General features: G+C 39.3%; 1 protein-coding gene across 1 annotated transcript; it reads right to left on the bottom strand.

The window, feature by feature from the left end:
• Positions 1–25,287, bottom strand: arhgef18a (rho/rac guanine nucleotide exchange factor (GEF) 18a). The gene is made up of 20 exons (XM_038291943.1): positions 25,021–25,287; positions 14,559–14,692; positions 14,143–14,246; positions 13,643–13,783; positions 13,168–13,418; positions 11,425–11,550; positions 11,024–11,141; positions 8,630–8,881; positions 8,421–8,497; positions 5,777–5,958; positions 4,999–5,054; positions 4,476–4,655; positions 4,309–4,386; positions 2,791–2,882; positions 2,628–2,699; positions 1,966–2,013; positions 1,383–1,844; positions 947–1,271; positions 711–815; positions 1–495 (listed from the first exon to the last, which is right to left on the bottom strand). The coding sequence occupies exons 3-20, from the start codon at positions 14,228–14,230 to the stop codon at positions 341–343; spliced, it is 2,808 nt and encodes a 935-aa protein (XP_038147871.1). The 5' UTR covers positions 14,231–14,246; positions 14,559–14,692; positions 25,021–25,287; the 3' UTR covers positions 1–340.
• Between the last annotated feature and the right edge of the window lie 788 nt (positions 25,288–26,075).

The following is a 26,075-nucleotide window of genomic DNA, read 5'->3' on the forward strand; positions in this document are numbered from 1 at the left end:
CATCGGACGGTCAGAACACAAACTGAGAAGCAGATAAATAGAAGAAATCTGAAGCCCCTTTATATTTACAGATGTAAACTTGTTAAAACAAAACTATAAACATAATTACTGTGCTGGACAGTTAAACAAGACCTGCTTTCATTAAAACAATTGAGTCTTTGTGTATCAAAATAAAAAATTTAAAATAGATTTTTATCATAATTACAAAAGGCCAAACTTTTTTTCCATATTTTTTTCCCTGAAAAATGTGCAACATTTTTTAAAATCAGCATAAAAAAAAATGTCCTGCAGGTCATCCTGGAGATGATGCATGCTGAGTGGGACACATCCTGTAGCTCCTTTAGAGAACTATGACCTTCTCCATGTCTTTGCTATTGATGTCTTTAGGGAAAGGAGGCGGCACCGGTGGAGGAGGAGTGATGTCGTTCCACTTCGGTCCGAGGAATGACTGAGACGGTTTCACATTTTGACTGGGTCCTGTCGACCTGAAGGTATCTGGGGGCAGGAAATATATGCTGAAGTAGGTCATTGCAGCATTTAAAACTAACGTTTGTAAATCTGCTAAACTGAGAAAAGATTCAATAGTAACATTAGAAACATTAAGGGACAATAGAAATAAAAAAGAAAATGGATCAAAACAAAAGTGTGATTAAGATGACTCATATTAGTGCAAACGGTTTTACAGTTAGAAAGTTTCTCTCGGTTCATACCAGAACTCAGGGCTCTTCTTTGACCTGTGTTTGTTTGGGTTCTTAAACTGCCCCCGTCTTTCCCCGTCGCTCGGATCGGCATCACGTTGGTGAAGTCTAGATTAGCTGAAGAGGAAACGGACAGAATCAGACGGACAGCCTGTGTTAGCAGCTCCTGGTTCAGGCGTTGGTTTTACACTATTTTCAAACAACTAAAACACCCCCCCACACACACACACACACAAGCAAACTCTGACCTGCACTGTGAGCTCTCTTGTGGGTGCGCTTGGCCTTTAAGGTTTTCTCCCTCGCTTTGGACTCGGCAGCCAGCTTCTTGGGGATCTTCTGCTGGACCTCTGCAGGTTTCTGCACCTGGTTGGTGGCGCTGATCAACTGAACGGGCAGCTTCTGTTTGTTTGAGCGGGGACTGATGCTCTCCCGCCGGGGGGGAACTCGTGGAGGAGGGTCGTCTGGATCGAGGAAATCACTAGTTAAGACCGAAGGGTTACGTTGTAGGCTTAGGGTCGCTCCTCCGTTTACAATGGTGCTCCTGAATGATTGGAAAGGGAAGAGTGTGGAGGACTGGCAATGGGATGAAAGAAGGACATCGACATTCGTTTAATAAAACACACTAATCTGAAGAAACTTATGATTCTAAAAAAAACAATATAGATTCAATTTTCTTAGTCTCACCCGTGTTGGATCATCATAATTAGGGATGAGCTTTGATTTCATCTTCTCCAAGCGTTTCTTTTCCTGACTAATCAGCTCCTTTTCCCGATCCAACTTTTGTGTGGTATCCCTGAGTCTCTCCAAGTCCTGTTGGTAGGTCTCCCACTGATTCTTCAGCTCCAAATCCTTTTGTGTCAGCTTTTCCTCCATCTTCTTGCATTCTTCCACCCGCTGCTGCAGCTCAGCCTCCTGACTCTCCATCAGCTTCATCTGCTTCTCCTTTTCTTTTTCCCAGCGCTGCTGCTCCGCTTGATGCTGCACCTGCTGCTTTTGCAGTTTAGCCAGTTCCTCCTTTTGCTTCTCCAAATTGCGATATTTCTCCTGCTCAAGTAGCACGTTGCTGTTGCTACGGACGGGCAGCTTGCTCTTTGACATGAAGATCTTCTGTAGTTCAATCCTGCTGTCCTGCTGCGCGACGACTGCCTGCACCAAGTAAAACCAAATATAGTGTTGGCAAAAGAAATGCAAGGACATCTTTAAGGTTTACAGAAACAGATTTGGAGCAGGGCTGACTTTAAAAAAAAAACTGATGCTTCCCACTTACCTGTAAACTGTAGAGCTTCTGTGCAAGATTCTGAACACTATCAAAGACCTACAGTGAAATAATCAGATACGGTGAATTAACAGGAAAATGCTGAACAGGAGAAGTATAGTGCCTTGCAAAACCTTCCACTCCTTAAACTCTTTCTAATAAGTTTCAAAGCCATATAGATGACACAAAAAAAAATAGTGGATGGCTTTAAAGGAAAAGAAAGAGAAACATAGCCATACCCCTTTCCCCCCTTACTATGATCCCTCTAAATAAAATCAAGCACAACCAAGAAGGCTATGGCAACTCTATAGGATCTGCAGAGCATAGCTGGATGGGTCCATCTTAGTTGTCCATTATTTATGTATAGCCTTTTTGGGAACATGGCCAATAAATAAGGACTGTTAAAGGGAACAAAAAAAAAATCTAATCTTTAGTTAGTTTGAAGCCAGAGAAAACCTGGAAGAAAATCCTCCAGCCACACAAGACTTAAACTATTTAGTCTACAAGCAAGTGTGGCATAAACTACAGAGGCACATCAATTCAATTCCATTCACATTCTGAATGAAATCTTTCTTCCTTTTTATAATAATACACTGCCTTTAGTAGTTTGTGAGCAGAAATGTGGAAAAAAGGTATGATTTCCTTTGCAAGCCTCTGTTTGTGGGAGGAGTTACCTCTGTCCTAAGGAAAACACTAGAGGTTGAACCACAGTGTTGCTCTGGTTGGTTTTCACTTTCATCATCAACCTAAAACAGAACATAAATACGGTCAGAATAGTGTATAAATAAAAAAAAAAAAGACTACACAGTATAGGTCCTTCACGTGTGTTTTACGTACAGACGTCTCCAGATCTTCAGAGATTGCCAAGTTCTCCAGCAGGTGGTCACAGCTAGTTGATGCAAGCTCACCATTTTTGTCTTTATCTCCATCTGGCAACAAGGTACAAATAAAAAGCAGGAAAAGAAAAAGAATCATTAATAAAAATGACACTGTGAATCAACTTCCAGGAGATTTAATAGTAGCTAGAGCTGCAGGGGATGCAAAGGCAATCCTTACAGTATAATAATGATTTCTTATGCTATCTGCTAAATGCCAAAACAATGTAAGGATATTTTAGACAATCTGTTCTATATTCCTAAGTTGTCATCAAATAAAATAACTTTAACTATAGAGAGCTTATGAAAGCACAGACATTGACATCGTGGCTTTGAAAGGTAAATTCCAAACATTTATCCATCTGTGGATGTATTTCAGGTATGCTGCGGGCCAACTGCTCTGTTTGGGACTTTACAGAAACATTATGTGGAAAGTTATCAGGAAGAGAACGGTGCTCTTTAAGGCTGGATAAGGCTTGAAAATCATTTCTCGAAGTCTAAAGAAGGCTTGTACGGTTCAGAGGTCCATTTGCGAGCATAAACACTAAAGGAAAGTCCAGTTAGCGTGACAGAATCCAGGACGGAGACGGGTTCTGTGTCCCAGAAACAGACACACAGTAGTCATAAATATGTTTTTCAGTCCGGGAACAAAAGTTTGTGAAAGTGTTGGCTGAAGCTGGTTAGAGAGTAGACTTATTAAGGATTCATCAGCAAATAGGCTGAGAGGCCACTCAGCAAGGAAGAAGCCATTTCTAAAATCTACTGATGAAAAAAGAAACTCTGATGTTGGATTCCACTAAATAACCATCATGCATTTGGGGTTAAAAAGGGAGTTATTCAACCACATCGTGGCTAAAGCATGATGTTGGTTGGAGGCTGCAGGAGATACTGGTGCATTTCCCAAAATAGATGGTATCATCCGTAAAGAAAATATTCAGGAAGTATTAAAGAAGGAACATCTGAATACTTTTTTCCAGGAAGTTAAAGCTTTGCATTTTGTTGTTCTAATTTAACTACATCTAAGAAGGTTTCCAAATTAAAAAGTGCTTTATGGACATTAAAGTCAATGTTGCCAGAGGACTGTTTAAACAAGATGATCTTAAAACCTAGTTACAGCAGCTTTGTCTGGAGAAATAGACTAAAATCCAACAAAGTATTGCAAGAAGTTCATGGAAGAAATCTCAAAATGCTCAAAGTCATATTAAAATGCTGAATTTAAAGAAACCAAAAAAAAAATGCTCTTCCCCAATTCTGGCATTTTGCAGACTGAGTTATTTCCTCAACAACTAATCTAAAACAGGAATATTTCGATTTGATTTAGTGTCAGAAATTTTTTTTTTATCTATATATAATATAATGCACATGGCCTTTATAAAAGTATAAATGGTCTAAAATAGGCATCCATTCTAAATAAAAAAAGTTAATTCACTCTATAAGCTACAAGATCAGCCTTAAAAGGACTTGGTTCTCTTGATCTCACCTTGCTGTATGTCAGTCTCGTCTTCAGATACTTCTGTATGTTTAATCCTCATAAAGAGCAGGTTCTGTAACTTTTCCACTGAAGACAAACAAAACAAACACTCCTTAATCTCTTTGTTTCTACTGATCTTTTGAATCATGAGCAACTGTTTTGCTTTCTGCTCTTACCCTCTTTAAGGGCTCCATTCAACAAGGCCTCCCCCTGCTTGAGGTCAGAGGCATCACCTCGCAGGAGTAAACCTTCGTTAGGGGCCTCCTGACCAACCACTTCATTATAAAGTGTGGAAAAGATTTCCTGCTTCTCTTCCAGACTTTGCCTTATCTTGTTGTCGCTTTGCTGCAGTAAATCTGAAAATCAGAAGCAAATGAAAGCTCTGCTAATCCATGGAATGTAACCAAGTCATCAAACACATTTTAGAAAAGGTCTCCAGGATTGGAAAACTCCCCTGGGGAATTAGGAAAAGATGCCTGACAGTTTAAAATGTGCCAAAAACAGAAAAGGATGACGATGCATGAAGTTCCCTACTCTTATGGTTAAAAAAAAAATCTTCAGAAAAGTAAAAAAAAAAAAAAAAAATTAAACAAACCGAAACTGAATCATGTTCAATAATTAATCTATGTTTTTAACTCTTTGCTGAGGTTAACCAGGTATTAGGTCTAAACACATCAACAAAAAGCCTAGAAGCCTTACCTTGATAATGCTGCAGTTTAGCCATCACTTTACTTTGCACCTCAGTGTCTCTGTAACTGAAAGACAGAAATTTAAATGATTAAACATTTATTTGAAAGCAGCAAATAGACAGTGTTTCTCCTTCTGAACAAAAATACTTCAGATTTAAGCTAAAATAAACAAATATTTGTTTTCTGATATCAGATTCAGTTTCCTTCACTATTATTAGCTAATTTAGCCACTTATGAGTTAACAAGAGTAAAGAAGAAACATACTAGTTTGTTTCATTGCTTCACTGTTTATTGGATACTTAACACCATGTGTTGGTGAAGTCACTGTTTCAGTAATAAGCTTTCTGAGTTGCACTATCAGTGTCACTTTTAGTGCTAAATCAGCTAGCATGGGGGATCCTGTAGCAGTTTTGTTAGTTTTTCCCTTTCAGTCTAACACAGATAGAAAGCTGATCCAAGCAAAGCTTTAGTTTTCCTGGTCAGCTAAAGGAAGTCACATATGTTTTATTTGTCTTTCTGGATGTTTTTGCCATGTTAGCAGAAGTTGCAGCTTCCAGCAGCAGCGCATTGTTAGGTCAAGTGTGCAGCTGCAGACAGGGGGATTCAGATTCAGATTCGAAAGAGTATTTTTGAATAGTTCAGCTTTTTAGTATTGATTAATCTGACAGCCCTTTTGGTGGAAAAATATTTTCCCTTTGTGAAAATATCAACATATATAGCTTAACCTGTTACAAATGATTCTTGAACTTAAAACATGACTCGTTACGTCACAGAAGCACCGTGCTCACCAGTTAACAGCCTCACGTATGAGGTCCATCCAGGTTTTGCACTCCTCTTTGGTGCCAGCGTGGAGTTCATACATTTCAGGCAAGCCAGAGGTACATGCACAGATGATGTACATGCCTTTCTCCTCATGAGCCACTTCCCTGACAATCACTCTTTGCAGGGAGATCACTGGTTGCTTGTTGTCCTAATGGTGACAAGAATACAGCAACATACAATGACCTCAGGATCTGAACACGTCAGATAAGACCTAACACACATTCCATTTAACAGAGAGAAAGAGAGTGGGTATGAAAAGCATCCAAGATCTAAACCACTGATGACTAAATGGCACAACAAAACCCATCACATCGTTTTCACAAATCATCTCGATCTTAAGACTTAAACAGACTTTATTGTCATCTTCTATACACAGAGGGCCGGATCTATCAAAGGTTTGCGTGTATAAAAACGTGAGCTATTTCACTGCGCACGCTAAAAAATGTACAAACTGATCTATCAACAGCGTGCTAAAAGGATTTGGTCTTTAAAACGTGCTAAATAACGCCTCTTATCCATTTAGTACTTTTTCTGCAATGAATATGCAATATGGGGCGTTTACACGCAAAAGTGCGTCTTGTGGGAGGAGAACATGTAAATATATCAATTTAGCACTCGCAAAGTGATTTATCAAACCTGAAAGCAATTTTGCTAACGGTATCTGACTCTATATTTAACACGTTTCAAAAGAAGGTGCAAATGGTCTGTATGCGTAATTGCGCACACATGGCAGCGGTTATTGTCGCAAGAAGGAGACATCGAAATGAAACAAGGAGACGCAGAGAACGCAGTTTTTCACTCCGTGTGAATATTTTTGGAATGAACGAGGAAACGATCATCAAAACATATCGTTTATCCAACATTGCCATTTTGGAGCTGTTGGGGGAACTCCGAATGGATTTGGAGCCAGCCACAAGGAGGACCCACGCAATACCAGATAACACAAAACTCCTTGCAACATTGCACTTTTTTGCATCTGGGTCATTCCAGCGTACGCTTGCAGCGAGAGCTGGGATCTCCCAATCTCGTTTTTCAGAAGTGCTGTCCGACGTTCTAAATGCCATGTCGCCCTGACGCCCTAACGGAGAACCCCGACCTCCCCTGTGCGCCTGTGGAGCAACATGCCAGTGCTGCGGGGATGCGTCCGCGCATTCATCTCATCCACAGTCACTTCTTGTGAGCCATTTGGTATGTGCATTTTTCTACAGGCCAATACAAAACACCTGTTTTTTTTTCTATTTATTTATTTATTTTTTTAACTGCAGTGAAGTAGAAATTCAGCCACATACCACCTTAGGGAATAAAGGTTGCCAAAGTTTATATATATATATATATATATATATATATATATATATATATATATATATATATATATATATGGGGGTGTCACTGTAAGATTAAAATTTCTTAATGCACTAGTTTGCACAAACTACTTTGCCGCAAACCACAAAACGCGCAAAACCATCATTTAAATAGGGCGTCTCCAACAGTTTTGCACCTGCCACCAGTTACGCAATCTCTCTTGTTAAATCACCCGCAAACCATGGTTCAGCCCCTCGCGCAAAATTCCAGTTTGCGAGCGCAAATTACTGCACGCAAAATTGGATCTTGATAAATCCGGCTCAGAGTGTATCCAGAACAGAATTTTGATGCATTCAGCTTTCCAGCAGTGAAATGAACATTACCATTTTTATAGTGCAGCAGTGATCAAAATGTAAACAGTGTAGGGGAAAGGGAAACCTCTTCAATTAATCAGGTGAATTTTACCCCCCCCCAAGGTTGTTATATTTTTACAAGGTGGTTATTGTTTTTGTCTGTGTATGGGATAAGTTGAACAGTTGTAAACATATTTTAATGATATTTTAATCAAACATGCCCCTCAGTCCAAAAAATGAATCATGATTCAGTCATTTTTTTAATGATTCTTTAACATTATTTGGTGGAACAAGCCGTTTCCCCCTAAACCAGATTGTGGCAGCACTGACAATTGACAGCTTCAGTATCGAACTCAAAAAAGTCCAGAAGTGTTATACTGAAGACAAAAACACAGAAAATTTGAGCCATGCCTCGCTCAAAGTCTCAATCTGTTCCTTATTTATAGACATGAGGGATTTTAAGGAAATTATTACCAAAGATGGACTTCATGCCAAAAAACAATTCAATACAATTTGGTTATGATCCAGATCATGTGCAATGTTTTAGCTTTAGGTCTAAGACACGGTATGGGACAACATTTGCTGCTTGATGGAGGTCTGCACGCTCTGAGAGCTTTTCTAGTTATTTTATAATAATGTTTGTTTAATCACCTAAAAGCCTCAAATCTGAAAAAGGCAAACAACTGAAGAAATTTGTGGAGGCAGATGTTTCCATGTACTGAACTAATGTCCTATGTGACACTAAATTTTGCTTTGATAGGACCCGAAGAGCTATGAGATTTAAAAATGTAAAAAAAAAAAAAAATGAGAAAATCCGGTAAAAAAATAAGTCTATGACTTTGACCTGATATCCTCAGGATTGTCTGATCATTAGAGCAGGACATTGCTGGGGTAGGTAATGCAGATAGGTATGATAGTTTAGTTATCTGTGTAGTTTTGGTCGACTTGGACTCACCATAGCAGATAATACAAGCTTCTGATCCTTCTCTTGTAACAGGAGGAGCATGTCTAATAACAACACCGCCTGAATTTCTGCAGGAGAAAAAGAGAACAGCTTAGCATTTTAATTAAGCAGAATAAAGATCGTTTTCAGGAATGGAGCCAAACTTTTACAACCCAGTTAAAGTAATCCCTAATGAGAAATTAGAAAATTCCATCACAAACCTTTCTGTTTACCAGACAACTTCCAGGTGAGGGCTCCTTCTCGAAGCAGCGTCTTGTTGCCAAGCATCAGGTCCTCTTTGCGGAACATCTGCCCGTCCTTCAGCCGGATCGGAGCCTTCAGCTCCAGACGATAGCTGATCTCTCTGAGGCGAGCGGTCTTCTGACTTTCACTCACCTGAGTGTCCACCTGGAAGATGGTGTGCTTGATCAGCTCCAGAGCTTTCTCCAGATGCATAAACTCCTCTGTGTCGGCTGTAAGGAGCACAGCATAACTCAATAATTGATGTTATAGAAAATAAATAAAAATCTGTTCATATTAAGAGACACCAATCAGAATTTTCTGGCTCATTTTCACCTCGTTTGTAAACCTTGGAAAGTCAAATTCCAAGTTTAACCAGCTCTGTCTTATATATGTACAAATATAAATCTTTGAGCAAATGTGGTCAATAAATATTTAAATAGATAGTTCTATTTCATCCCATCTGAACGCCATAGAAAGGTGCTGAAAGCACTGAATGTTCCCTTCGGGCATGCGCAGTTCGGGTAAATATATCAACAGAGTCACCCCTGTGACGCCGGATGACCAGTCAGAAGCTGTATAGCCTGGTGTCACCCTGGCTCTGTTCCTATTTTCTTCTCGCAAGCGGTTCGCAAGTTCTCCAGTTGTTTAATGTCCCTGTCTCTTGCTGACTGGAGTTGCAGCTTTTTCACCCCTACTCCCAGTGTGAACAACTGTGAAGTTGGATGCAGCTAACGTTGTTAGTTTCTTTAGTTTATTGGTGTTTTCACCCCCTCTCCCAATATCAACCCTACTTTTGCAGCCGTTTTCGCCCCCTCTCCCAAGTGTGATCAACTTCTCTTGCCGAAGTTTGGATACGGCTAACGTTGTTAGCTTTTTAAGTTGGTTTTATACCTGGTGACAGTAGCCTTTTTCGCCCCCTCTCCCGATATCAACCTATGTTTTGCAGCCTTTTTCGTTGGTCTGCATTGTTATAATTTGTGACGGAAGCGGTTTTCACCCCAGCTCCCAATATCAACCTCTCTTTTTGCAGCCTTTTTTGTTGGTCTGCTCTCTAATTGGTGACGGCAGCGTTTTTCGTCCTACTCCCAACTTAAATTACAGAAGTTTGGATACGGCTAATGTTAGCTTTTTTGGTTTATTGTTTTTTATACCTGATGACAGTAACAGTTTTCACCCCCTCTCACAGTATCAGCCTCTTCGTGCTTGCAGCCTCTTTCGTAACTCTGCTATAATTGCTGATGGCTGCGTTTGTGCCCCCTCTCCCGATTCTAGCCAATTTTTTGTTTCTTAATTGGGCTGAGCCATGTCGACCTTCAACATAAATGGCTCCCACAGCTGCATGGATTGTGGGGCTGCCCTGCAGACAGAGGATGGCCACGACCTGTGCCCTACCTGCCTTGGACGTGAGCACCTTTTGGAGGCGCTGTCTGAGAACCCCTGCATGAACTGCTGCTTAATGGCCCATGCAGTGAGGTTGGCTCGGTTTGCCCAGTCGTGCCCCAAGGAGTGCTCGGACCTTCCACCCTCTGAGCTGTGGTTCCCCCCAACCATTCTAAGAGCCATTGTGGGACCATGGCATCAGTGCCCCTCCCCTGGAGGAAGCGGGCCAAACCTGACCAGGGCCTGTTCACAAGTGTGGAGCAGTTGTCAGCGGGATTGTCAGAGATGGGCCAGCCGTCTTTCCCCATCAGCAGCTGAATTTCTGGGCTCATACTGCAGATCCATGGGTGGTTGCCACTGTAACCAAAGGCTACAGGCTCCAGTTCCGCACTTACACCGGGTCAAAATGACTATTATCACCAACCCGGTGAAATCTCAGGCACTAGACCAGGAGCTTTCTGCCCTCCTGGGCAAGGGGCAATCAAGGCTGTAGATCCTCTGCGGCAAACTAGAAGCTACTACTTGACGTACTTCCTTGTGGCAAAAAAGACGGCGGTTTTCGCCCCATTTTAGACCTAAGGGGACTCAATAGGTACCTGAAAGTCCTTCCCTTCCACACGCTCACCACAGCAGAGGTACTTCAGACCATTGTGGCGGGGATTAGTTTACGTCAATAGTTCTGACAGACGTCTACTTTCATGTGCCTATTGCGGCAGAACATCCCCATTTTCTCAGGTTCTATTCTCCACGTTGAAAAGTGTTTTAGTTCTTTGGTCACCGTGATCTGATAACTGTTAAACTTCTATCTTCTGAAAAAAAAAAACATCTTTGGTCTTCCTGGAATATTCAGAGTTTTGACCGAGCAGAATTTAAACCGTTTCTGGTAAACAGTGAACCTTTCAGTGCATCAACTGACACTGAAACCCTGAATGTGGAAGAGCTACCACACAGGCTGGGGAAAATGTAAAAATTGATGAAAACAGGTTGTTTACCATCTGTGTTCTGAATGATCCGTTCCAACAGAACAGGATACTTTGTGATTCGCTGAGTCACCAGCAAGAAACATTCAGGAATAGTTAATCGTCGCACTAGAGGCAGCTGATCGATTTTCTGTGAAAAACAGAATAAAAGCAGTTTTTGTTTTAAACCAACCACATAAATCTTATTCATCATACATCTATTTTGCGTCAATGCTATGTGTAATTGAACTTTAAATCATCTTGTAATTTTATTTCCCAATTTCATTTCAACCTTTGTGTACTCTCCACTGACTTAACTATGTTGCAAACAACAATAAAATCACAATAATCAGATCCTACTTTTTAAAACTCAAGAAATCTTTTGGAAGAGTCTAACTGTCTTTGTTAGAGGAAAATTAATCCAGAGTTCTTACTCTGATCAGAATTTGCAGCTTCTTGTTGTTCTGCATCTGTTCCTTGTAGAGACTGACAGCTTCACTGTAATGGCTGCAGAAATGGCCATAAGCCAACATCATCTGTTCTCCCAGATTACCTGAAAACTGAGCCAAGAAAGAGAGTTATCCAATTCTGTCCTAATCTTTGGGCTCACACTGGATTACATAGATTATATCACATATAAGCACCACATAAAACCTTAAACAAATATTACCAATGTATTGCTCATACTAGAAAACATAATCTCTTCTGCCACAGACACTAAGCACTTTGCATTTAACAAAGACAGAACAAACAACTCTTGGATATAAAGTCGACCAACTAATGCAGATTATAAATCTGTAGGTGAAACCCTAACATGATGACCAAGGGATTAATATCAGTTCATCTCTGTTGAACTGAAAAGGAAGATACATCCATTTTAAGTTAATATCAACATGAAAAATGAGACAGCCTGATTAAATTTCATCCTCCAAGGAAACTGTTGCTCGTACATTGTAGATGTGTGGAAGATTTCCGTTTTACTCACTATTCTTAGAAAATAAAATCAGAAGCTATCATTTCTCGCATGTTATTTAGTAATTCCAGCGTTTGGGGGTAATAAAGGAACTTATGAAATTCACAAAACAAAATGGACCATAGAGATAAAACATCAGGAGAGAATATTGATGTCTTCAAAGGTAACGCCGACTATCAATAAACCCACATTAATTACAAACGGCTTTAAGGAAAACAAAGTCAATGTTTTGGGGTAATCAGCACAAAGCTCCAATCCCAGTCCCATATCTCATTTGTGGGAGGAGGTGAACAGTTTTGATTCTTCAAATAACATTTGAAGAAACTGTAAGAAAAAGCAAAGAGAAATATTTTGGTAATCTTAACAGATAATCTTAGCAAATCTGACCTAATTTCTAGAGGTTTGAAAGGAAATGGTTCTGCATTATTTTATAAAGTACATGTAGAAATGGGTTTCAATTAATGTGTGTCCATAGGAGAAGCTCCTTAAAGCTCTAATAGAGTTTTACTGTATTACAGAAGGTTTAAATAAACTAATCAGCTCTGCTGGCAGTAAATCAGTCCCTTTACTCTGACAAATATCAGTATAGACGCATTTTATTCACTTATAATTTCTCGCAAAATAGTACCATTTATCATTTTAAAAGGTTTAATTATACATTACTATAGACATTTTATTATAAAGATGTGTATATATATTTTTTTATTTTACAATAAAGCAGACAATGTTGGGTCTGGATTATTCCCACTTTATAGTTTCTAAAGAATAATCTTAATCAGATTTACAGCAGGTCATAGTGCAGATTGTGCCTTGGCCATAAAATGTGGTCGGTGCATCTCTGGCTTTTTTGTTTTTTTCTTGAGCAAAATAAAATCTTTGGCAACTAGAAGCATTTATCAAAGTATTAAATATCTAGGTATGGAGCAGTCCCTCCATTGGTGTTATGTAAAATGTCTCAGACGTACCAGAAACCCCTATAAGTACCAGTGTTTTGTAAACAGCAGAAACACAGAGAGATAAGGGTAGAAATGAGAGGGTGAGTAGAAACAGCCTGGAACTGTCAGAAGTGGAGCATAAACAAAAGACATGATCTGACCAAAGCTTTTGGACCAAACCTGATAATTATTTTTTCTGTGTAATATTGTTTTTATTATTATTTCCCTGATGAACAGAGAGGCTGTTCTAAACCACTGCCTTCCCCTACCTGTTTAATGAGGATATCCCCCAGCTGGGTGATGTAGTAGTTACTTGGATTTTCTCTGTCCCGACTCTGATCCTGTCGCAGTTTGAAGGAGCTGAGTAAATGTTGGTGGAGGCTGAGCAGAACCGCCACACCAGGGAAGATCCTCTCCAGCAAGGCATTCTCAAAGCCACTGAACTGCTTCAGCTCATACATATAGATGTGGAGGAGGATTTTTAAGGTGCGTACAAGGTGCATCTCAGTCTGGATCAACTCTGGGGGAAAATGATAAAGGCATTAGGGAACTGACATTTCCAAAACCTTTACCATGAAACTTTTGATGGAGAAGGTAGAAATGTATGATTACAAGCAAATCCTCTGGAAGGACATTTAAACTAATACTTGAGGGACTAAGACTTGAGGGTAAAGAGGCGGTTACAATTTGACAGGTGACACACCCCAGTTTACACATTCAGGCTGAACTTCTGTTTCACCGTACCATAGATCACATCCTGCCGTTTAACAGCCTCTTTGTTCAGGGACATCAGGTAGTTCTGGTCCACAGCCAAGCTCCAGGACTCCGCCTCCAAACCCTGTGCATCGCACTCAAGATCAGCTTGGAGCTTAGCATAGTGGGAGTCTGGAAACAGACAGACAGACAGGCATTAGGGCTCATAGTAAGTAAATAAGGTCTAGTTCAGCTCAGAGGGAATATCTTTAAAAGAAGCACAAAAAAAATGTGACAAAAGAATAAAAGGCAACAGAAACCAGTCTTCAAGGTGACAACATGTTATAATGAGAAAAAAAAAGCTCAAAAATGTGACATTTATTTGGAATTTTAAATATGTTGTGGATAAGCCACATTTTTAAAACCAAGCAAATCTCACTTTTTATTAAAATTTTCCAATCTTTCCTTTTGTTTTTATGAAAGTTTCATTTGCAGAAGCTGTTCTAATAACTTTTCGGATCTTTCATCAGGACACCCTTCATCCAACTGACCTTCTAGGTTGATCGGCTCAGCTGTGGAAGAAGCCAAGGATGCAGAGTCCTCAGCAGGCTTTAGCCGCTGGCCTTCAAGCTCATCCATCGGCAGCACGCTGGGTCTAGGTGGCATGTGATGAGATAAGGCTCGTCAGGCCAATTAAATCGTAATGTCAGCACAAAAACATGCCAATAAATGGTTCTCACTACTGCTACAGGGATTCAGTGCTATTGCTTCATGCAAAATGCGTTTAGTGTCAAGCGTGAAACAAATCTGTCATGTGAAATGGAAAAAAGGTGACTCAGAATCAACTGTTTTGGACAACACATCAACCCAGCCCAGAAAAAACATGGAAAAACACAAGCTGCTCATTCTTTACAGGGCGCTGCTGCATTTCTGATTAACTTTTTTTTTTTTCCCTCTGTAAACTAACCTCAAGCTCACTGATCTGAATGAAGAGGAAGCTGGTGGATAGTCAGGTCCTTTGGGAGGAGGGCAGTCATACTAGGTCCATACAAACCGTCTGGTCGTCCATTAGAAGGTGGAGGACAAACACTCTCCCCAGAGCTGTGAGACAAAACAAACAGAGCTCAAAAAACTGCGAGCAACGCAGAGGGAGACAAATACTAGAACTAAACAAGTCAGAAATGACTGATTTCATTCAAAAAAATGAAATTCTAAATGCATTTTTACAGTGTGACGCTTCAAGAGATTTGTCTAATGTGCTGAACAAAGCAGTACAGCATGAGCACAAACACTAGGAATTTCATCATTCTTTATGTTTTCCAAAATCATCTGCTTCCAAATCACTGTATGCAGCAGTAAAGATCGGTTACCCGTCTGCTGACACTTTCAAAAGAACAACTATGTGTAAGACTGTGAGTGGAGAGCGAAACAAGCTGCTGCAGAAAGAATCTAGTCTCATAAGAAGGAAACTGGTTTGACAGACTGCAACGCCTCAACTCAAGTCAGACCAGCTGAAAGGGAAAAAAACAACCAGGAGCAGAATTTAATTGCTGTAACAAGCTGAAGCTGAAAATGACCCAAAAACATGACCTAAACTAAAAGAAACGCATACGAGGAACAAAAAGAAAACAAACAATATAACTCAGATTAATCACCTTTCTCATCCCTTTCTTAACAACCTTTTCACAGCAGTGTAGAAACATAAAGAAATATATGTATGGTAAAACATGATCTGAAATAACGGCTAGGGAAATTTAAGGTGAAATAAAACAGAATCTATCATAAGCCGAGTTTGCATGTAGGGTTGACTTTGTGTTTACCTAATGACCAACCTGATTTAACGTTGGTTAAGTACTAAACTGATGAAAATGTTCAAATACCACCCAATGCATTTTAAACTTTGTATTTTTAAAGCATTTATTCTGGAAAGCAAAAGCTATGCAAGGTTAAATACACACCTAGAATACACACAAGGGTTTGACCAAAGCAACAATGGTGCACTGTCACACACACTTTGGTCATTCTTTCAACAGTGTTTATAAGGGTATTTCTGACAACTTTGCAAATTACCTTCATTCAGACCTTTTAAACGGTAAAAAAATTAGAATCTGGACTTCCTCCTCTAGTTGTGTCTAATCTCCTTTTTCTACATTAGCGAAGCACAACCATGACACAGGATGACAGATGCAGTGTTGCCGCAGTAAAGACAGATGCAATGTCTTCCATTTTGAATTAAAAGTAAAAATTAGAGGATTAACTTTTAAATTTTTTTTGCTCTTCTTATGATCTGTACCTCAACTCTTTCACACACAGAGAACTTCTCTTAAAGAATGTTTCTGTAGTGCTTAAAATTAAAAAAGGAAAATGCCTAAAACAAACATAACCCTGTTTTACAAACAGCAGGTAATGTGCTGTGAAAAGATTTCTTGGGAGTCCTGTTCACAAGTAAGGGGCAAATGGAGCGTGAGATCGACAGACGGATGGGTGAAGCTGCCACTATAATGCGAACATTGCATTGGTCTGTTGTGATGAAGGGAGAGCAGAGCTAAAAGTCCAAGTTCTTGATGTATCTCAGCTCTATTTCCGCTTCTTTCTGTATGCCTGCATCCGTTTCCTTGAATCCCAGTCGGCCTCCACACATGGCCGCTCACACTGAGTCTGGGCCTGCTGAAGGTTTCTTCCTGTTAAAAGGGAGTTTTTCCATCTCCACTGTAGCTACAAGCATGCCCGGTGTGAGGGATTACTGAGGAGTCAATGAGTCGATGCAATCAACTTGTTTTCCTTAGATAGAAAACTCTCAACCAATCTGACTGTATGATTTTATTTAGATGTCTCTGCAAAGTGCCTGTAAATTGCCGATACTGAATTTAAACTAAAATTTATTTAGCAGGCGGTCTATGTTCCTACCCTCACCTAAGGTCATGAAATCTAGATCACCACAGAAAGAACAAGATCCTCAGTACAAGCAGCCAACATGATCTTCCTGGTTAGAGTGGTTCAGCACTCCCTGATAGATGGGGTGAGGAGCTCAGACATCCAGGAGGGGCTTGGAGTAGAGCACTTCTCCTCTACATTGAAAGGAGTCAGACATCGTTTCAGATGACCCCTAGACGCCTCCTTAAGGAGGTCTGTTTCAGTCACATCTGACCAGCTGAAGGACCAGGGGACATTTCGAGGTGTCTGTGGAGAGGGAAGTCTGGGTGTCTCTGCTGAAACTACTGCCTCCACGACCCAGTCCCAGATAAATGGTAACTGAGTTTGAAAGCGATTTTTAAAATCGGAAACTCAAATGCGGCTGCAGTTTTTGAGTGTTTTTTTTTTAAATCACACTTGAAAGTTAAGTGCAAACTTTGGCAAAAAAAAAAATTTTCTGAGTGGACACGCATTTTTTTTTGTTGCGCTTGGTCCATGCTTGTTTTAGTTCAAGTGGCCCAAACAGGGGGATGAATCACAGGATACTGGGAGGAGTAGGGACAGCAGTACTTTGGAGAAGCCGGCCAGGGAGAATTAGCAGTGAGAGGCTACGGCTAGTCGATACTAACCTCTAAAAGCTAACCCCTGGAGCCTGCAGGGGGACAGGGCGCTGAAAGAAGGCAACTGGTGGTTGGTGTCTATGTTGGAGGTAGGATGATGAAACAGTCCTTCTAGGACTAGAATAAAACAGCTTTTTTAAAAGCCACCTAAAAACCTCTTTAGAGCATTCCCGCATCATCCTTGGTCAAGTTTTTTTTTCACTGTCTTTTATTTTGATTAACAAAAGCTTGTACCTAATAATACAATGTCAATGTACATGAGGCAGCAGTTGAAGAATGTACGTATTTGATGCGGTGATCGTTGATTGGCAGATACCGATTTTTTTGATTGGTGGTCGGAGCTCGTCTCCCAAAATCCTGACTGCTTCATGTCTATCACTTTTTTTTTGTAGCTCTTTGCAATCAGTTACCTATCTGAAGCGCAGTATAAAAATATTTTGTATCATCATTAATATTTCTTAAACAATCATTTCCATTATTACCTCCATCTACCTTTCTTTTTATTGATGCACCAATCTAATTTTTTCTGATCCAATCTGATACAGATACGTGGTTCCTGGTTCTGTCCTCAGAGGTTAAGGAATGCGACATTGGAAGAATGTTCTTGCGGTTTTGACTTTTTACTGGACGTTCATGAGATATGTGTTAGATGTTTCTAAAGAAGCAAAGATGAGATGTGTTTGAGCAGTCTTCCATTGATAAACTTTCCTTTCCCTAGTATTACTCATTTTACACCATGGGAACCAAGTCTCCTGGATAATGTTTGCAGAACACTTTATATAGAATCTCACAGTTGAAATTTTGGAAACCTAAACCAGGTTAGAAATGCGGTCCACCTAAAGGTTTCAGGAAAAAAAAACTGCTGATTTAAAATTGAATGTATTAAGACCTTTAGACTAAAAACAAACCCAACAAAGGTGACATGAATTTTTTTTGTTGATCTTTTGAAGATCTCCTGCACTCTAACAGCAAAGCATTGATCCATGTCCTAATGCTGAGTGCATGTATGCATACATGAGGATTTTCTCAGGGTTAGATTACAGATATAATGTTACAGCTATCATAAAGAAACCACACATCTTTTTACTTCTAAGTGACTGGGCCAGTTTTCCTTTGGTATCATTTTGTTTTCCTTAAAAGCATCCCTCACAGCTTCATGCTGTTCTTATCCACAATGTAGTTGTTTGGTCTGATCTGTTGTTGCTACTGGCAGCCACACCTTGAACGGTTCACCCAAACTGGGAGGAGGAGCAGCAAAGAAGCATGAAATACAGGTCATACTCTGGAAGGGAGAAAACAAGACGGGCAAGTCGACTTGAATGAAAGGGAATAAGTAACAGTTACTGTCATTTGTGGTTGTGGCAACACAAACCAAAAAATACTATAAAAAAACAATAATTAAAAAAAATACTTGAAAGAATTATCTATATTAAAAAGGAGGAATCTTCTAATAAAACATATGGTGTTAATCACCACCTTGGTGCAACAGAAACTTTCACCAAGATGGCCTCCAGGGGAGAAATGCAAGATACGTTCAGAACAAAAATGGGAAAAATAACACCTCTAAACATCCTCATGTATTACGGGAAAGCATTGCCTGCAAGAAAGAGAGTTGGGTGTAGATCCAAACTGCAACCATGTTGGAGGAACTGCTAGGATTTTAACGTAGATCTTTTAAACAGATTGACCCATACAGGCTTTTTGAGGCTAATGCAAAACATTTTGACATCAATCAAAGCGATCTGCCATGTGTGCTTTGAGGAGTTCTGGATAAAGCATATTAACAGACAAAAATGTTGGTTTTTTTTGTTTTCTTAAATGCAAAATGTTTATATATTTTTGATTTAATTACTGCTCTAAGTGGGTTGCTCTGTCAGCTAAAGGCACAGTCTCTATATTCCAGTTAACGATTAATCAATTACTAAATTAGTTGACAATTACTAGAATATATTAGTCACCCTTATGTTTCTCTGTTCTCTGAGAACAATATATATATATATACACTATATTGCCAAAAGTATTTGCTCACCCATCCAAATTATTGGAATCAGGTGTTCCAATCACTTCCATGGCCACAGGTGTATAAATTCAAGCACCTAGGCATGCAGACTGTTTTTACAAACATTTGTGAAAGAATGGGTCGCTCTCAGGAGCTCAGTGAATTCCAGCGTGGAACTGTGATAGGATGCCACCTGTGCAACAAATCCAGTCGTGAAATTTCCTCGCTCCTAAATATTCCACAGTCAACTGTCAGCTGTATTATAAGAAAATGGAAGTGTTTGGGAACGACAGCAACTCAGCCACGAAGTGGTAGGCCACGTAAACTGACGGAGCGGGGTCAGCGGATGCTGACGCGCATAGTGCGAAGAGGTCGCCAACTTTCTGCAGAGTCAATCACTACAGACCTCCAAACTTCATGTGGCCTTCAGATTAGCTCAAGAACAGTGCGCAGAGAGCTTCATGGAATGGGTTTCCATGGTCGAGCAGCTGCATCCAAGCCATACATCACCAAGTGCAATGCAAAGCGTCGGATGCGGTGGTGTAAAGCACGCCGCCACTGGACTCTAGAGCAGTGGAGACGCGTTCTCTGGAGTGACGAATCGCGCTTCTCCATCTGGCAATCTGATGGACGGGTCTGGGTTTGGCGGTTGCCAGGAGAACGGTACTTGTCTGACTGCATTGTGCCAAGTGTAAAGTTTGGTGGAGGGGGGATTATGGTGTGAGGTTGTTTTTCAGGAGCTGGGCTTGGCCCCTTAGTTCCAGTGAAAGGAACTCTGAATGCTTCAGCATACCAAGACATTTTGGACAATTCCATGCTCCCAACTTTGTGGGAACAGTTTGGAGCTGGCCCCTTCCTCTTCCAACATGACTGTGCACCAGTGCACAAAGCAAGGTCCATAAAGACATGGATGACAGAGTCTGGTGTGGATGAACTTGACTGGCCTGCACAGAGTCCTGACCTCAACCCGATAGAACACCTTTGGGATGAATTAGAGCGGAGACTGAGAGCCAGGCCTTCTCGTCCAACATCAGTGTGCGACCTCACAAATGCGCTTCTGGAAGAATGGTCAAAAATTCCCATAAACACACTCCTAAACCTTGTGGACAGCCTTCCCAGAAGAGTTGAAGCTGTTCTAGCTGCAAAGGGTGGACCGACGTCATATTGAACCCTATGGATTAGGAACGGGATGTCACTTAAGCTCATATGTGAGTCAAGGCAGGTGAGCAAATACTTTTGGCAATATAGTGTATATATAGTCTTAAGAGATGGAGATTAATTGTATATTTTCAAAGCAGTTGTATTTTTGAGTTTTATCTTTTCATTTAACAAACAAAAGTGTGGATATCCATGTCATTATGAAATCAGCAGTTACATCCTCACTTGTCCTGCTGCTTTTACCTTTTACAGCCCTTACCACAGGTTACATATTAACCTGTAGATAAACGAATAAACACGTGCTTCAGCACTTGGTTTTAAATGTGCTAGACTCATAATGTCAGTCAGAATCTGTTAGTGTTTAGAGGTAAAGCCATCTCTTTTTAAATGTCACAGAGAACTTTTATATTTTCTTACAATAAATGTTTGATAATTACTGAAGAATGCATTTAAAGGCTTATTGAATTATATGATCATTTCAGGCAAGCGCTGATCAATCTTTCAAGAACAAATGAGATGTCAAATTCCAGACTGGTATGCAAAGTGGTAATCTACTCCCTTTGTAGTGGCCTGTGGTAAGTAAACAGACTACTGCATCATGGTTCTGTCCTTTCTAACTGCTTCTAAAATAAATAGAAACATTCTATCTCCATCATTTGGAAGAACTTTTTTTTTTTTACTTAACCTGATGCAATTTTTTAATTTGTGATAAGATTTTCTATCTAAGGAAAACCAGTTGATTGCATCGACTAACTGGTCTCCTGCATGTTAGTATCAAACACGTTGCCCTTTTACATCATTTTGAAAAAGAAGGGAACTCGGTGTTGGACAACATTCTGATCCAGGGAACCATGGATAAATATGTGAAGTGATCCGCAACACAAAACAGACATAGGCTAGCTTTAATTTTCTGTAGCCTATGCAGTTATCTTCTATGTTGTTGTTCTATGAAACCGTTTGTTTGAAATTTTAGACTTTTTAAAAAGAATGCACCGTCGGCACCAGGCTACCAGAGTTATAACTGCGTAAAGCGCAGTATACTGTAATTAAAGTTGCATGGTACTGTAATAAAATTCAGTAAATGTGGAAGCTATCTGTTTTATTTCATTTTTCTCATTGAAAAACAAGACAACTGGTACTTAGATGATATTCTGCATAAAAAATTATTGAAATAACGATACATTTGGATACAGTAATCGACCGCTTATAGTGTTCAAATTTGCTCTGGACCAACATGATCACTATAAGCGGATTCCACTGTACAACTAAATTGTATGTGAATAAGTTTGTTTAGATGATAGCTCTGAAAACAACATGGCATCATCCTCCAACTACTTCCGGTCTTATTTTCAAAAAAAAAGTTAAAACAACAATCAACTGGACTTTGTTTCCAAGTTTTAAGACGTTTTGCTTCCCATCCAGCAAGCTTTCTCAAATTCAAAATGTCAGGAATAGCATTGAGTTCAAGGTTTCAAACAGTAGTCCATCATGAATCAGTAGCCCATTGAATTGAAACAGCTTCCTGGATGGGAAGCGGAACGTCTTCAAACTTGGAAACAAAGTCCAGTGGATCTTTTTTTAACTTTTTTTGGAATGACTCTGACCTGGATGACTGAGAATCTTCCCCAGCATATTCCGGTCTTCTTCTTCTTCTTTTTACAAGGCAGTAAGGTCCAGTTGTAGATCACATGACTCGTGATACAAAAAAAGTGCTTTCATTGCAGTTTTGCTAAATTTAAGTATTTGGATACAATGAATGTCGACCTCATGGAAGGATTAAAACATTTTACAGAAAAACTTGAGTTTTTTCAAAATTGTAATGTTTCCTTGGAGCCAATTTATTTTCATAATTACATTTTACGCAATTTGATGGTTAACGGAAACACAGCTAGGGGTAAAGCTGTAAGGTAGAACCTTTAGTTTAATGGACTTTATAGATTTCCCAGTGTTTCCCAGGTCACTGCATTTAACAACACAAACCAAACATGTCATTAGCATTTTATCAGTTAGAAACAGAATGGAAGATTCTACCTACATTTAGGAATGCATTTAGTTTGTTTCTTACAAATTTATAGGTGTTTTAAAATTGTGAGATTATGCTGCTGTAGTGGTTGGAGTTGAGAAATCCATCATTCCAAAGACAAATGTAAAGACACCTCCTCTCACACATTGATGGCACTTTCTTTTGACCTTACAGAAGATATTGATTTAAAAGATAATAACAAAAATACTTCAGATCATTTTATAAATTTGTATCTATTATATGTGCAACAACAAAGCAAAACAACTAAGGTTATCTAATGATACCTGTGGAAGAATGCCAACCTTTGACTGCAGACATTGCTTGAGATGTCCAGTCCCAGACTTTAAATAAATATGCAAGGTAGTAAGCATAACCTATGTGAAGTTGGCCCATTAGAAAAACAAGACACAATAAGTAGGGAGCGAGGGTACCAACAGCAATGAAACTGTGTGAGCTCCAAATAATTGCTGCTTCAGGAAAAGAATAAAGAAAGTAATAGAAAAGGAAAACAACCAACAGAAAAAGGTAAGAGCAACATAAATAAGTTAAAGAGTTTCCAAGACACAGAATCACGTTGATAATAATGTTTTCAATAAAAAAGGCAACTTTTGGTGTGTGTGAAGTGATTCTTCTTTCTTTTACTGTATTTCCATTGGTTATGTGTACTGCCTCCTTGGTTTTTAGAGAGTTCTGCTCGACACCCAAAGCAGCACTATAACGGAACCTGAAATCCTTTAAACAGTTCAGGAAAAATCTGCTTTAAATCTGTTCCCTATATACAGTACATTTTATTAATAGAAGAGTTATAATTATCATTATTACAGTCTAAAGAAATCCTGATGTGAGACAGCCAACATGCCACTACAATAATGACATTGATAGCACATAGTTTAAATAAAAATACTGTCTATACAAAGGCAGATTTGTTAGCACAAGAGCAGTCATAGCTCCGATTACATTTGGGAAAATAGCTCCTGATGTTTACCTATTGAGGCACAGTTTATTGGTAACATTTTTGAACATGAGCAATATACAGGAGTGACTGAGAAATACCCAACCTGTCACTAAGTTCCCTTTGAAAAGCTCCGGTTACAAAGAGCTCCAAGACAATAACCACATCATGGACCAGCATGTTGGTAGGTGTCTCCATTGGTGATGTCCTCCATCAGAGCCAAGGATGCAACTATTTATGCAACAGCCTGTGATAGTCTACAGTAGAGTTTCTAAGGAACCCCCTAAAAATACGTATTTACCTTATATTTATTTATGCATTTAGAAGTAATTATATTTATTTTTAATTAATCATTTTAAGAAAAAAATTTTTTTTTTGTATTTTTAATGTATTTTAATTACTTTATATCGAATTCAATCATCTAAATGGTATATATAATATTTGAAACATATTCAAAATAATTATTAATAAATATTTAGTGCAGATCGCATGATTTAAATGGGGCTGCTCAGTGGCACTGCTGCCTTGCAGCAAGAAAGTTTGGGGTTCAATTCCTGGTCTTTGTGCACGGAGTTTGCTTGTTTTACCTGAGCATGTGTGGGTTCTCTCCGGGTATTCCGACTTCCTCTCACAGTCCAAAAACATGACTGTGAGGTTAATTGAAAATTCTCCTTAGGTGTGAGTGTGTGCATGAATGGTTGTTTGTCCTGTTTGTCTCTGTGTTGCCCTGCGATGGACTGGCGACCTGTCCAGGGTGTACCCCACCTCTCGCCCAGTAGACTGTAGATAGGCACCAGCACCCCTTGCGACCCCAACTGGGATAAGCGTGACGGAAAAAAATTTATACATTTTACTTAAGAGTATCAGAGCAAAGAATGCTGCCAATAAAAAAAAAAATACATGCTGCATGATTTAGGTTTCTTTCAAATTAAAATAAACCAGAAGAAAACCATTAATCGTTTTTTTTCTTCTATGTTAATGCATTATGTTTTGTCGGTCATCACATAAAGTCCCAACATGAATGAGTATGGAGGACCAACTCTGACATAATTAAAAATACATACAGCTTAAGAACAAATTAAAAATAAAAGTGGAGGTTAATATGTCTTTTTTTTTATTTTGTCACATTCAATGACATATTATTAGCTACTTTTAAAGTAATTTAATATTATTATTACTTATTTAATTTTTGTTAATTATGTCATAGTTGGTCCTCCATAGTGTGATGTTTACACTGCCTACATTGACAATGCAAGCATGACTGGGGAAAACATATAACTGAGTAATGTAGGCAGTTTGTTTTAAAGCATTTCCATTTAAAAGCTGCAAACATGAGGCAAAAACTACTGACATTTAAAGCAGGAGTTGGTTAATAAAGGGGAGTTAGAGCAGCTATCTGTGCTCCAATGGGATGAGAATGTTAGGAATGCCAAGGTGAAAGTATCTGACCCGGATTCAGAACATTTCCCATCGGCTGGTGTCAGCAGAGGAGAGCTGAGGCATCAGAGAGAAGAGTAGAAACAGGAGTGGCAGCAAGTGATGTTAGCAAACACCTGGAGCCCAACAGTTTCCAACGGTTACAAAAAGGGAGACGTTTGGGTCCCAGAATTAAATCAGTCTGTTTAAATGTCTTCATTCACGTGTCGATTTGAATAAACTTAAACGTCAAACACTCAAAGGCAGATTTACTATTTTTCCTGTCCGTTGTTCAGCGTTAGCTACCCACCATGAGTTAACCAAATGTCCCCAAAGCAATAAGCTTACCTGCTGACGGAGTAACCTGAACCAGAAGGACCAGTCCAAGACGAAACCCAACTTTCTTCTGTTTACCTCCAGACGAAAGTTAGAGCGACTTTACATCTCTAAACAAAATAAAAATAAAAAACAACAAAACTGTGAAGATAACTTCGGGGGAACAAGTGTACAAATAATGAAAAAGGGAGGTTGGACGAGAAAGGGAGTGTTTTTAGAGAAATCCCAGCCTCTTCTCTCTCTCTACTTGGCGCCCCCTTGATTCTCTACACACTGACAGTGAACGCAGCACAAGGTTCATGTTTGTCAAACGGGCAGCGCTCTTTAACGTGAAGTATGGCAAGTCATTTTCGTATTTATTAGAGATCTAGGTTTCAAGGTTATCGTCAATTTAAAAATAAGTTAATTTAAAAGAAATAAAAAACACATACTGAAATAAGAAAAAAATATATAAATATAAATATATATATAATTGATTATTATATTATTTTAGTGTTAGTTTCATTTGAAATAGTAAGATATGCATTTATTCCGTTTTTTATTATTATTCTTTTTACATGTATATGAATTCCCAAAGTTGCTAATTTATTAAAAATGAAAATTAACCCCTGCAAGGACAAGTATTTGTTTCAAGCGTTGAACAGGGCATTGGGTTGTCACTGATTGAATTAGAAGAGCATAGTGGATGCTATAACATGTATGCAATCATTTTCCTTTTGTTGGTAACAAATGCACGCACTGTCCTATTCGCTTTGTATTAAAAGGGCTTCATAGATTATTTACTCGATCACTGAGAGCTTAAAGGGTCGTCCATCAAGTAGCGCAATATCTTTAAACAATGATTGAGCAAATAGATTTGGGTTGCTACCAGCACAGAGCTTGTTTAGAAATGGCAGCACTAAGGATGGAGTGTTTTTCAAACTTTGGCTGAGAACCAACTTCTCTATGAGAATAAACAAAACAAAAAGCAGAATTCTTCAGGAAGTATCGGTACTGTAGAGAAGAGGGGAAAGATATTTTCTTATAGAACAACCAACTATGAGGCTGTAGATCATGTGGAAAAGTAT

The sequence above is a fragment of the Cyprinodon tularosa genome, unplaced genomic scaffold, assembly GCF_016077235.1.
Source record: "Cyprinodon tularosa strain WSP-4 unplaced genomic scaffold, ASM1607723v1 ctg304, whole genome shotgun sequence".
In the NCBI taxonomy this organism is placed as follows: Eukaryota; Metazoa; Chordata; class Actinopteri; order Cyprinodontiformes; family Cyprinodontidae; genus Cyprinodon; species Cyprinodon tularosa.

Coding starts and splice junctions, on each gene's coding strand:
- arhgef18a (XM_038291943.1), bottom strand. CDS start 14,230: ATGGATGAGCTTGAAGGCCAGCGGCTAAAGCCTGCTGAGGACTCTGCA. Junction 13,419..13,642: donor ACGGCAGGATGTGATCTATG/GTACGGTGAAAC, acceptor ATTTTCCCCCAG/AGTTGATCCAGACTGAGATG. Junction 4,387..4,475: donor GAATGGAGCCCTTAAAGAGG/GTAAGAGCAGAA, acceptor GTTTGTCTTCAG/TGGAAAAGTTACAGAACCTG.